At 39.2% G+C, this 14,777-nt stretch overlaps 1 protein-coding gene across 2 annotated transcripts in view; it reads left to right on the top strand.

Annotated features, from left to right (window-relative positions):
* Window positions 1-14,777, top strand: part of Tomosyn (syntaxin-binding protein tomosyn) — a 1,160,105-nt gene that overhangs the window by 936,517 nt on the left and 208,811 nt on the right. For both annotated transcript variants that reach the window (XM_067137527.2, XM_067137528.2), the window contains exon 15: window positions 13,249-13,371. In XM_067137527.2, the coding sequence (XP_066993628.2) occupies window positions 13,249-13,371 (123 nt within the window). The remainder of the gene's footprint in view (window positions 1-13,248; window positions 13,372-14,777) is intronic.

The raw sequence follows: 14,777 nt of genomic DNA, 5'->3' as shown, positions 1-14,777 counted from the left end.
TGACACAGCCATGAGTGATCAGTGAATGCTGTGCCTTCGTATATTAAAAATTTCAGATCTCTGCGTCGCGTAGAATTGGCTGGACATTGCACACATATACACAGACAAACACTTCTGGATACTACAGACTGAATGTGGCTCTTCGTGTCTGGGACCGAAAATGGAGTGATGGGACATTCGCTTCATTTTACTGAATCGATTCATTTGATTCCGTTCACGTTACTGAATCGATACAGTGATCCGATTCACGGCACATTAGAGTCACCGCTCCTACTGCATCGGTGTAGTATGTAATGGTAAGACAGCAGCAACAGCATTCATTGTTCGCTGCTGCCATCTGGTCTTCATACTATTAACTCCTTTCTTAGAAAAAAATGCTAGTCACTCTAATACATCGAAGGTTTTCGGCGACGCAGAATGGGAAAGGTCCTGGATTAGGAAGGTAGCAGCCATGGCCTTAATTAAGGTATAGTCCCAGGATTTCCTGGTGTAAAAATGGGGAAACTACGGAAAACCATCTTAATGGCTGCCAACGGTGGGATTCGAACCCAGCATCCTCCGAATACAAGCGCATAGCTACGGGATACTAACCGCACGTCCAACTCTCTAAGTCGGTTTTGAAAATATGTACTGTATTTTTCTATCAGGAAAGGATTTTTTTAAATTGTCATATTTTGTTTAGGCTACCCGAGATGTACAGTAGCCCAATGGTTTTCTGATTCAACATACTGTTGGTTAAATTATTGCATCAGTCGGCTCACTTACTGTCCACATATTATTGAAGTCTTGTGCAACGATGTGACATACGAACTGAGACAATGCTGAGCCGTTCTTCCCAATATAAAACAGGTACTTTTGAGTGGTCATGAACATGACTCATAGTCATAGGGCAGGCTAGAGTCGAGTTTAATTAATTGTCAAATGTCTACTAAGTTATAAGACTGAGATTCATTAAACTAATAAATAGTATAACCTAATAGCCTTCCTACTTATTAGCTATTTTAGAATTATGTTTTGACTACCTTTTTAACTCTGAAAATAAATCCATCTATTATTTAAACCTCACTGTAAGAAGAGGACAGTGAATGCAAGTGGGTATTATTTTCAAATGAGTTGAGCTCGGGAGTCCATCTAGCGTACAATTCTTTCAGTGTACCATGGCCCTGTATATATTGCTTCAGAGGAAGCCCGGCTCTCCGCCAGTGTCCACTGTCCAGTGTGCTGATAAGGAGCCGTGTGTATCTTGTGTCTCACTGAGCCGCACTCATTCACGATTCTTTCGATGTGCCATGATTCACTGTCTCGCTGCAGCGGAAGCTCGGCTCCCCGTCAACGTCCAGTGAGTGCGCCACTCAGCACTGTCCGCTGGGAGTAAGCTGAATCGTGTGCCGTGAGCTCGCCGTTCCTGTGAATCGATTCACTCAGACACTTGAATGAATCGATACACTGCTTCGAATCATGCATTCAGTAACCAACACTACTTCCTACACAACAGAAATGGCTCCTTGACTTGTATTACCTATCTTATGTACGTTGCCCAACGACAGTGTATCTATACATTATTCTTGGTGACAGCATGTTGGATTGTCATATTCCAACATGTGTTACCGGGCAAGTTGGCCATGAGGTTATGTTCACGCAGCTGTGAGTTTGCATCTGAGAGATAGTGGGTTTGAACCCCACTGTTGGCAGCCTAGAGGATGGTTTTCCGTGTTTTCCCATTTTCACACCAGGCAAATGCTGGGGCTGTACCTTTATGAAGGCCATGGTTGCTTCCTTCCCGTTCCTAAGCCTTTCCTATCCCATCGTCACCATAAGACCTATCTGTGTTGGTGCAACGTGAAGCAAATAGAAAAACATTTAAAAAACATAAAAACTCAACATGTGTTTTCTGATGGTTTTTTCATTCATAACTTACCAATGAAAGCAAAAGTGAAATATCAGGCTTTGAGGTGCATTCGGACCCTCTTTCATCTACCTATGTTCAAAATTTCACATTACTACAGGCCATCATGCTCTCTCTCTCTCTCTCTCATACATGTATAGAAAAATATATATAGTATTACAAGTTTTATAATTGGTGTTTTTGACAGACTTGTAAACTTCAAAGTTACAAGTTTTAGTTGATACATATTTTAAATTCTCCTTGAATCTTTGGTTATTTTACTGCCTACGTATCAATATTTATATCCCTTCTTCAATTCTTTTCCTGATGTGACATTTCCCCCATCACTTGGCATTGTTTGATTACATTGTATTACATTTTGTTTTTTACTCTACATTTGTTTTCGATTGATATATTTTCATATTAAACTCTTCATATACTGTATCCATATCATTTAGAAATCTATCCAGATTATCTGCAAACCCAGATAAAACATCATCAACAAGTCTTTAGTCTTGTAATTTTTAATTTTAGTCTTTTAATTCCTTCTTGAACTCTGATTTATTTTACTAATATTTAAATTGTCTTCAGAATCTTGGAGTAGTAGAATCAGTGAACATTATAAAATGCCTTTTCCAGACATAAAAATTCTATATAGATGGAATTGCTCTTTATTTCATCTTTCAGTTATAATTCTTCTACATTTCCCTTATTCATCTCCTGCCAAGTTAGGGATTCTATGCTACTTCTCCAACTTCCTTTATCCTTCACCATTCCTTCCATCATTTAGTCCCTTTCACCATTCCTTCCATCATTTAGTCCCAGTCCAGGTTTCTTCTTCTTGCACTTCTTTTTTCTTAAATCAATCCACCTTGTTCTAGGCCTCTCTCTCACTTTCTTTCCCTCATCTTTCATCTCCATCATTTGTTTTGATATTGTTTCTTTTTTCATCCATCCTCTTTACATGTCCAGACCATCTTAGTTTATTTTTATCAATTCTCTTATTTCAGTTTTCTATTCAGACTTCCTTTCGACATCTTAATTTCTCACTTTGTATTTCCTATCATACTTAGGTATTTAATTTTGCTGGCTTGAATTTTACTTTCCTTCCTACTTGTCATTGTCCAAGTCTGAGCTGCCTGGGTGCATAATACATTTTGTACATTATTTCTTTACATTTCCTAGGTACTTCCTTATTCCAGATAAGGTTTCTTACATTCTGGTAGAATGCATTACCCTATTGCACCCTCTTGCTAATCTCCATGACCCGCCTTGTATTCTGCATTAATTCACTCCCTAGGGATTTGAAATTGTCCACTATTTCAAGGCTTGACCACCAATTTTCACAATGCCATTCCCTTGTCTTTCTGCTCCTGATATAACCATGGTCTTGCTTTTCTCTGCACTGATTTTCATACCATCCTTTTCAATTTTCTCATTCCGTGCATCAAGTTGTTCTCGTATTTCTTTGGTGTTCATTCCCCAGACCACAATGTTGTCTGTGAATAGTAATAACTTCATCTCCCTAATCCTGTATGCTTCCTTTGTCTCCTTTACGATTTTGTCCATAACCATTGAAAACAAAAGAGGTGCACACTTCCCTTAGTCCATTTTCATTTCTAAACCATTCCATCTTCCCAACTGAAGTCTGTACACTGCTGATGCAGTTGTTGTACATTGCTTGCACCATTTCTGCAGTTTGTGTACCCAGTCTCTTTTTGACCATAGTTTCCCAAACTTTCTCCCCGAGAATACTATCGTATGCCTTTGTTACATCTATGCATGTCGGGAGCAGATCCTTTCCATATTCCCAATTCTTTTCCATTAATTGCCTCATGCTGAAGATTGTGTTCACTGTAGGTTATCTACTTCTAAAGCCATGCTGTTCCTCTTGCAACTTTCTTTCTACCTTTCTTCTCATTCCCCTATCTATTTCATTTTCCAATATTGAGCATAAAATTAGTATGGTATGCATATTCATTTCTGTATTTCATGCTGTATCGAATTTTCTTCCATCTCATCAACATTAATAGCCTCTTCTCTTTCCAGTGTATTATAATCTAGTTATTTCTTTCTATACAATTGCTCACTTTGTTTCTACCAACTTTCTGCCGTGTCTCCTTTCTCTAAAGAGAAGACAAGACTTGATATGACACGACATGACATGAACTAATAAGTTGAAAGTCAGTTTCATGGTTTAATAGTAGAGTTATCAGCAACAACAAAGGGGCCTATACAGTCCTGTGATTTAACCCCATGTGACTATTATCTCTGATGAATATTACAAGATAATGTTTATAAGACAAATTTATACATTTGGGTTGAACTGAAGGATAATATCCACCATCAGATCAATTTATCACAGAAAACTAAGGCTCATAATGGATAATTTCATAAATAGACATTAGAAATATGTGAGAAATGAAGGCTTGTAGTTCCAGAATTTCTTTCCTTGACCTAGGTGAGTAAATATATTTTTAACAACAACAACAACAACAATAATAATAATAATAATAATAATAATAATAATAATAATAATAATAATAATAATAATAATCACCATCATCGGTTCTCTGCCTATCAGCAGGTTTTCACTTGCGTTTTCCAAGCCGATCTGTCTTCTCCCATCATTTTAGTCTTCCAGTATCTTCCATTACTTTTCACACTGTCCATCATCTGATACCACTAACTACTTTTACAGTATTTAGAGAAGTGCTGGAATTTTGTTCCACAGAATTCATTTTATGTGCCAGTAAATTCGTCAACACAAAGCTGGTATATTTGAGCACCATCAAATACCACTGGAATGAGCCAGGATTGAACCCACTAATCTGGACTCTCTCATCTGAGCCACTCAATTTGACACATAAGTTTAAGTGCATTAGAAAATATTGGACTGTCATTCTATATCCTTGTCTAGTGCAGTTGGCCATGAGCAAGCTTATTGGCTGATGCTGTTTCTGCAAGTACCAAGTCATTTTATAATTGGATGATGCTGTATATTATTTTTGCTAGTCTGTTAACTTTTTAAATTAATTATTTTGAGAATTCTTTTAAAAGAAGTAATGAATTATTATATTGAGGATTAATACTGAACTAGTCTTCTAAAAGTGTTTTTAGAGTGTCAAACTAATAGAGGTAGCTAAACCAAACAACTTTCAATACAAAATGCATTAGCCTGTGAAGACTACTTATTAGCTGTGAGCTATAATTGTTTCTCTGAAAGGCTGATCTTACAAACTAGATCTTTAATTGTGAATGGCTGTTGGGCTAGAGAAAGGTGCCTAATTCATTTAGAAGATTTCTTATGAAAGTTTATTTTACATTAGTAAATCAAGTTTATTTTTCTTCATTACTGCTATTGGAAGATGTAGCATTGTAAAAGATTTGGTGGTTTGGACCATTAATAATAGTTATTGCTTAACTTACTTCACTTCATTCAAAGTCTGATGCCATAGCTAAATAGTTAGCACGCTGGCCTTTGGTCACAGGGGTCCCGGATTCGATTCCCGGCAGGGTTGGGAATTTTAACCATAATTGGTTAATTTTGCTGGCATGGGGGCTGCATGTATGTGTCGTCTTCATCCTCATTTCATCCTCATCACGACGTGCAGGTCGCCTATGGGAGTCAAATCAGAAGACCTGCATCTGGCGAGCTGAACATGTCCTTGGACACTCCTGGCACTAAAAGCCATACGCCATTCATTACTTCATTCAAATACAAATTTTTTCTCTATGCCCGTTAGCCAAATGTTTCATGGTGTGGGCTATTGTAGTTACGTCCTAGTTTGTGACCATGGTGAGTGGCTAAGTGGCTTAGTAAGTTGTCCTGAGATTTGGGATACCAGTTGCTATGGAATAGCAGTGGGCATGTCAGACATATTCTGAGTCATGGCCCTTTTCATACTCAGGTAGCTAGGACTACACTATCTACTAGTGGTCCCTAACCTTTTAGAGGAGAGATTCTCACTAGAACTATATATAAGGAGGGTAGCATGCTGCTTCACAGAATTTTTACTAAACATGCTTCCAAAGTTTTAAGCAAACCTCATACCTATGGGAGTAATTGAGCCCCTCTTCCCTTTGAAAGGTGAGGGGCTCCTTGGAAACAACTTTGGGAAAGAAATGGAATTTGAGGGCGAGCAGTCAATATTAATGGGGCTTATGGGAGAAAGAAAGTAGAACTGGCTGAGTTAGTAAAGAAGATGCATGTGAATGTGTTAGCAATTAATGATATTTGGATAAGGGGAAATAACAAGGAACAGATACGAGATTATAAAGTGTTCTTAGGAGGGAAGGGCAGAGTGTACCGTAGGTTTGTTCATCGAGAATACTATTACATGCAACATAATTTCTGTTAGGCAGGTAATGGAGCGGCTGATGTGGGTAGATTTAGTAGTTGGAGGAATTAGGATGATATTTGTCTCGCTGTACTCAGCACGCGCGCACGCGCGCGCGTGCGTGTGTGTGAAGTTGTCAAATTTTATTAACCCCTGAGCACCATCATAGTCGTCAATGGGAAGTGCTAATGGGTGATTTCAATACAAGAGTTGGAAATAGAACTGAAGGATATGAGAGGGTGATTGGGTAAACGTGGGGAAGATATGGAAATTTTACAGGATTGGGAAGCTTTTACTGGACTTCTGTGGTAGTATGGGATTAGCAGTTATGAATAAATTTTCAAGTATTAGGCTATTCATTGCTACAAATGTGAGGGTAGGGGCACCAGATCCATTCTAGACTGTATCATAAATAACTTTTGAATTCAGGAATCTGTTAAGAATAGACAGTCAGCAGGTTCAGGATATAGAAAGAGAATGGACGCATACAGGGATGCTGTACTAGAAACAGAAAGGGAATACCTAGGAACAACTATGTGTAAAGATGGGAAAAAGTGAACATCTTGGTGGAATGGTGGAGTCAGGGTAGCTTGTAAACATGAAATGGAGACATATCAAAAATAGCTACAAACAAGAACTGATGCAGATAGGGAATCATATGTAGACGAAAGAAATGGAAACAAATTATTGTAGAGTCCGAGAAGAAATCATTGGCAGACTTTGGTAGTAATATATAAGTGGCAGGGAAACCTTTCTGGAGAGTAATAAAGTGTCTTAAAAAGGGAAACTAATGAAATTAATAGTGTTTTAGGTAAATCAGGTTAAATTAGGGAACTACTGGACAGATGGAAGGAATATTTTGAAAATTTTCTCAGTATTAAAGGAAATCTTTCAGTTGATGTCTTGAACGAATGAATTCATGGGGTGAAGGACAATAATGTTAGAGAAATTTCACTTGAGAAAGTGAAAAGGATGATAAATAAACTACGTATGTCATAAAGCAGCAGGAATAGATGAAATTACAGTAGACTTTAAAAGGTGAAATATTGTGGGAAGGCAGGAATGAAATGGATTCACAGAGTAGTGATAAGATTTGCATGGAATGTTCATAAGGGATCGTCTGATTGGATGAAAGCACTAATTGCACCTATCTATAAGAAAGGGAACAAGAAGATTACAACAACTTCTTATTCCTGATACATTTCTGCTTATGCAGGTCATTCAGTTGCAACAACTATCAAGGTATTTCATTGATTAGTATATGCAATAAGGTGTTCACGGTCATTTTGGAAGGGAGGGTGCAATCAGTGGTTTATTGTAAGCTTGGAACTTGAAAATAGGTGCAGTGAGTATGGTATGAGAATTAGCCTTTCCAAGACTAAAGTGGTGTCAGTAGGGTAGAAAACTGAGAGAACTGAATGTCAGGTCGGGAATATAAGGCTGGAACAGGTAGATCATTTCGAGTATTTAGGATGTGTGTTCTTGCAGGATTGTAATATAGCAAGTGAGATTAAATCAAATGCAGCAAAGCTAATGCAGTATTCTGTGAGAAAGAAGTCAGCTCCTGGTCAAAACTATCTCTACAGGGTCTGTTTTTAGACCAAATTTGCTGTATGGGAGTGAAAGTTGGGTTGGCTCAGAATGTCTTATTCAGACATGAAAGTAGTGAGAATGATCGCTGCTACAAGAGGTGGGAACAATGACAGGAGGATAATCAGAATGAGGAGATAAAGGAGAAGTGGGGAATAAACTGAATGGATGAAGGTGTTTTTTTTGTTTGCTATGGGCTTTACGTCGCACTGACACAGATAGGTCTTATGGCGACGATGGGATAGGAAAGGCCTAGGAGTTGGAAGGAAGCGGCCGTGGCCTTAATTAAGGTACAGCCCCAGCATTTGCCTGGTGTGAAAATGGGAAACCACGGAAAACCATTTTCAGGGCTGCCGATAGTGGGATTCGAACCTACTATCTCCCGGATGCAAGCTCACAGCCGCGCGCTTCTACACGCACGGCCAACTCGCCCGGTGGATGAAGGTGTATGCATAAACCCGCTACTTCTCAGTAGAGGGAGATTTAAAAAGAAAATGGTTAGACTCACTCTGTTTCTAATGGTTTATAGATATGAATTATGGAACTAAACAAGGCCACAGAGCTATTTACAAATGGAGGATTATGGAGGCATTCAGTTAATTCAGAGTCTTGCAGACTGAGCGCTGAATGGCATAACATAAGTCATAAATGAAAGAGAAGTTCCACCTAATCAATACTATCTCTACAGGGTCTGTTTTTAGACCAACTTTGCTGTATGGGAGTGAAAGTTGGGTTGGCTCAGAATGTCTTATTCAGACATACTATTGATTAGGTGGAACTTCTCTTTCATTTATGACTTATGGTGACTATCAATACGGAATAAAAATGAAATTTATCAATCAAGAATGGCATAACAGTCATATGTATGTATGTATGTATGTATGTATGTATGTATGTATGTATGTATGTATGTTCCAATTAACTATTTAGAAATAAATACAGATGCTTTCAAGTTAAAATGCTACTGGTTATATAGATCTATTAGCGAGTGAGCTCCTCCTGGTTGACATAGCGAGTGGTCTCCTGGTACAGACTGTACTGGAATTGTCATTAGTCAGAACTCAGTCCACTTAGTGGCAGGTGGTCACTATGAGGTCTTTGCGGTTAGCAGAGTTTTAATTTGAAAGTATTGTAGCAGGAAGTTTGAAAAAAAAAAAAAAATAATAAAGCAGGTTATTGTAGGTTCTGAATGTACGGAGTGATCAGATATACTTTACTCCCGCACGCAGTGTTTTTCCTATAGGTGAGCTCCCAGCTTGTTAGCCATGCGTCAGTCATTCATCAGTCAATCAATCACCACTAATCTGCATTTAGGGCAGTCGGCCAGGTAGCAGATTCCCTACCTGTTGTTTACCTAGTCTTTTATGAAATAATTGCAAAGAATTTGTAAATGTATTGAACATCTCCCAGAATTCCAACTTTATCTTCATACTGTGATTTTTCCTACTTTTAGAAACACCACTCAAACTTATTCGTCAACTGATGTCATTCCATGCCATCTCTCCACTGATAGCTCAGAACATACCACCACTTAGTCGGGCAGCTCGTCTCCTTTCTCCCAAGTCTTCCCAGCCCAAACTTTGCAACATTTTCATAATGCTACTGCTTCGGAAGAGGATGACATGGTCTGCAATCACATGTTTTGTTCTCTAACTATGGCCTTTTGTTTTATGCCCACGTGAATCCCTGCAAGCTGATCTTATATGTATGTCCGGTGTCGCAGTCGTATTTCAGCTGTTCTTAAGTGTGTATGTGTGGTGTTCTATCCTTAATTCTGTAATTAGTCACTAAGGGCAATAAGGCTAGTGCGTTTTCAGTGACATAGCGTGACTTTCATGTGTGTTAACTCAGTCTGCTTGTGAAGTTCAAAGACAAGAATGATTCCCGTGTGTAGATGTTCCAAGGAGTAAAACAGTCCATAACCTTTATAATAAATTTCAGGAAACTGGAAACCAAAATAACAGCGTAGGGTTCTCATTGAAGAAAAATGAGATGATATTGGTTATCGTTTGGAATATTCTCCAAAAAAGATCACTTTGTTGTCTTGCACAACAACTGGGGAATCTCATGTAGGTCTGTGCAAAAGGCTACTAAATTGTTACACTTAACCCTTAACTATTAACGTACATTTTCAGTGACATCAACTTGGACGTGAGGTCACTGAGACCGCATGAAAATTAATTTGACTACGGAAGGGATGGTTAATGAGATAAATTGCTAGCTGCTTTTATTTGAATAATTACACTTTATTGAACCCAAAACCACAAAAATATTTTCCATTTGTTAATTTGTATAACCCTTATACCTTCAGATTGCAGTTGCAGCAATTTTCGTTATTCAGAATACACTGTTCCATTTAAACACACACATATCCTTTACACTATCAACAAAATTGACCCTAACTTGGGTATTAAAGATGTTTGATAACCACTGCACTGAAAATTAACGACACATTAGACTGATCTCTTGTTGGGGTGGAAATTGCAAGCACTGAACTTGGCCCTCAGTGTTACTCTCACTCGACACATTCGAAGCAGATCTTCCTTGTACACTCCAAGCATACTGGTTTTTCACATCTGTAGCACTTGTAATATGTTTTTCTCTTCTTTGCTGGTGGGCACAGACGACAAGTTATCCGTTTTTCAAGCTTCTCCTCGGAAATGTTGATACGCTCCGCAGGGATGCTCAAAATTCTAGAGATAGCGCCTCGAATATCTCTTGGGATCCTGGGATTTGATAATCTTCTTATCATGTGTGGCCTAGTGAGTTGAGCAGCAAGTTCTTTCAGAAAATGTTGCCTGGTCATTTGGGGGCTCTCGCGATAGGACTGATGCAAGATATTCGCATTCACGGCTGCAATATCGACGATACGGAAGAAGACTGCCATCGGCCACCTTCTTGTTCTTCTACCTGTGCAGTAGTTGGCTGACATCTGATCCAAAGTATCTACTCCAGACTTCGTAGAATTATAAAACTGAATCATCTCTTCCTTCCCTGTGTCCGCATCAGTTGCTTTCCCATGGTGCATAGAGGATACTAACAAAACAGCTTTGTTTCTTTTCGGAACGTGTGAGAGAAGAGTTATGTCTTTCGTGAAGCCATACACAGAGGAACCGACCTTTCTCTGCTTGGAAGGCAAGAAGTTAGTTGGAATTTCCTTCTTGTTCTTTCTTACTGTCCCAACATAAGTGAGTCCCCTTTTCCTCAGCTCCTGAACAAGCTCCACTGAGGTGAACCAATTGTCAGCTGTTATATTTTTATTTGTACCCTGTATTGGTTCCGATAAACGAAGAACTGCCTGAGTTGGCTTTGAAAATTTTCTGTCTTCCCTTGAAAGACCTATTCCATCAGTGTCCTTCCCTGCATAAATATATGCATTGTACAAATAACTATTTTTCGAATCGGTTAGGCACATCAATTTCACTCCATATTTCTCAGGCTTGTTCGGAATATACATTCTGAACTTACACCAACCTCTGAAACCAATTAGCATCTCATCTACTGTTGCATTTGTGCCAATGGAGTAACACCTTTGAGAGTTCTGAATCAACATATTCAGAAGCTCAGATATGGGTGCAATAGGATCTGTCTCTCTCCGCTGCGTTCTGTCTTCAGGATTGTCAAAACGCAGGCTGCACAGGAGAATGGAAAACCTTGTACCTGACATCACAACACGAAATATTTCACGGCCCGTACCGTCAGCTGCGAAGACTGAAGCGATGTCCTCTTTGTTAGATTTGAAAACCGCCGAATAAATAAGAAGGCCTAGAAAAGCTTTCATTTCAACTGCGTCAACATTTTGTAATTCTGGTCGGGTAGACTTTCGGTAATTACTTCTCATTGCACTGAGTTTCACATTTGTCCATCGCACTAGTAAGTTCACCATTTCTTCACTAAATATTAGTGTCCATGCCGTAACAGGATCCACACTGTTTCCAACTCGAGCTGAAGGGCGCAAACCGGGAAGGTGAATCACGATATTGTGACGAGGTGTACGCACATTCTGTGGAGGTTCCGCAGACGACCATTTGTACCTATTTCTACCATAAAAACACTTAGAACGTGAATCATCAGGCAGTAGCGCGGAACTTTCATCTTCTTCTTCTTCTCCCTCTCCTTCAGTCTCAGTATCGGTATTGTGATCACTCTCTATTTCACTATCACCATCGTCCACATCACTCATGTCTTCTTCAAACCACTCGGTAATTGTTCCTTCGTAATTTGCATCACATGTTCGGACACTCGCCGAAGTACCTGCACGCTGACTCATTGCTACACACAGCACTATCAACTGAAGACTGCTTCAAACCATGGACGTGCGGTCACCCAGGCCGCTATGAAACTCATCAGCTTCTTATCGCAGCTGCACAGTTATTTATGACAGATAAGATAAATACAGTGGAGAGGTCATCTTAAAATAGAAAGGTACTGCAAGCAAATATACTGGCAGGGCGATAAGCGAGGTGTGGCACGTGTTTACTTTTCCACTGCGGTCATGTTGACCGCACGTCCATAGTTAAGGGTTAAAGCTGTATCATTTACTGTGGCACATGCTCTTTAACCAGGTGACCTTCTATGTAGGAGCACATTTTATGAGTGGAGTTTTGAAAATGTATACAATGGGAAAATAGATCCACATTTAATATACTTCTGGATGAAGCCTGGTTTCACATCAATGGTCGTGACACAAAGCAATGCCTACTGGAGCGCTGCTAAACATGACTTTGTACATGAAGTGTCCCTCCATGACACAAATATCTGTGTATTGTGTGCCATCGTGGTGAAAGAATCATAGGACCATTAGTATTATTGTTATTATTATTTTTTGAGAATACAGTTCATTCTGTTACTTATGTAAATACAATTCTAACCCACTTATTCAGATAATCAACTGAATTGCATTTTTTCAACAGGACACTGCAACTGTTCTCACTGCAAATAATTCCATTTGAGAAATGCTCAAAGAGTTTTTGCAGAGAAGAATTATTTACTAGTTGGGATTTGTGCCTCTCCCCCTCTTTCTCTCTCGGTCCCCTGATTTATCCGTGTATTATTATCTCTGGGGTAAATTAAAAAATGCCATGTACAAGATGAACCCACACACCATACAAGAACTGAACCATAATATTCATTAGGAAATTGTTGGGGTTCTTCAACATGTACTACAGTGAGTGATGAATCATTTCATAATGAGGTGCCAAAAATATGTGGAGAATGAAACCAGGCAGTTTCGACACCTTTAATAATTTGGAACGTAATGAACTTCTGAAAATTCTTCTGTGTTACTGTTGTATGGATTTTCTGAGTGCACACTTACCCATAATAGAAACACTGCATGCCAGAGTAAAGCCCATCTGATCACCCTGTATATTCTCTGTATATAATAAATCTGTGTGTCAGTGATGGTTCATGTATGTTATTAATTTATTACAGATCCTTCAACTTTTCCTACTTTGTGGGTTGGAACAAGTCTGGGATCAGTTCTTACTATAATGCTGAGTGTTCCACCTGCCGGAGAGACCCGCCTCACGCAGCCTGTAGTTGCCTCCCCTTGTGGTATGTTCATTATCCCATCATACTTATTAAATTTGTAAATATCTTTTACCATCAAATTAAACAATATATGACTTGAATCATTGCACTGTAAAATTTGTTCAGTACATTATCACAAGAGTCCCAGAATATTTTCCAGTTCTACAATATTTGTGTCTTAAGGTTCATATTATAGGCAAATATATGCAATTTTCCAGAGGGTAAGTTGAAGTGAATCATTCCTATGTTTTGAGCTTCAAAATCATCATCATCATCATCAGCATCATCATCATCATCATCATCATCATCATCATCATTTCACAGTTCCAGTTCCCCAGGTACTATTAATGAGCCTCCTCCGTTCCATTCAATTCATGTACTTCTTCTTCTTCTGCATGGCGTCTGCTCTTGTTGATCCCCTGTCTTTGATGTCCATCTTAACAATGTCTATCCAACGTGTTCTGGGCCTTCCCACCATTCTTCTTCCTGTCACCTCTCTCTCTAGGTTCTGTCTGGCCATTCCTTCTTGTTCCATCCTCATCACACGTCCGAACCGCCGTAGTCTAGAACTGCTGACTCGATCTGGTAGCGATGTCTTTATACCACTTCTCTTTCACACCTCCTGATTTCTTATCTTGTCCAACTTGGTATTTTTTTTTAGTAGACCTCAGGAACTTCATCTCTCAAGCCTGTAGCCTTGACAAGTCTCACGAGGTTAGGGTGCATGTCTCAATACCATATGTCAGTACTGGTACAAATTAGCTGTTGAACATGGTTAATTTTGCCTTCTTTGGAACTTTGGTATCCCAAAGAAGCATCCTCACTTGTTGGTAGAAACGGGAACTCTTTTTCACCCTATTGTTTATCTCCTTTGTGACTAGGCCATCACTAGAGAGTATGCTGATGAGATAGGAGAAGCTTTCTACACATTCCAGCAGTTGGTCTGCTAGTGTGATCCTTGCTCACTACCATCACTACGGTCTTAGTCATGCTGATCTTTAGGTTGAATGTTTCGAACTTGGCTTTCCAAACATTTAATTTTGATAGAACCTCTACTTTTGAGTCTCCCCAGATCACAACACCTAATGATGTTTCTTTGATGGATTTCATTATTTCATCCATCACAGTGATGAACAGTAGTGGTGACAGTGCACTTCCCTGTTGTACTCCACTTTTGGTCTGGAACCAGGATGAATAACCACCACCAACCCTCACGCAGCTTGTACAGTCTTCATATAACATCCGAATTTTCCTCGCTAATCCTTCAGGCACATTTCTCTTTCTTAGACAATCCCAGATCTTTTCTCTTGTCACACTGTCATATGCTTTCTCGACATCCAAGAAAACCATGAAGAGATCCTTGCCTTTCTCCCAGTGTTTTTCTATTAACATTCGGATGCTGAAAATTAGGTCCATTGACCTGTTAGCTC

This window comes from Anabrus simplex, chromosome 1, assembly GCF_040414725.1.
Source record: "Anabrus simplex isolate iqAnaSimp1 chromosome 1, ASM4041472v1, whole genome shotgun sequence".
NCBI lineage: Eukaryota > Metazoa > Arthropoda > Insecta > Orthoptera > Tettigoniidae > Anabrus > Anabrus simplex.
This window is presented reverse-complemented; position numbering and strand designations above follow the sequence as displayed.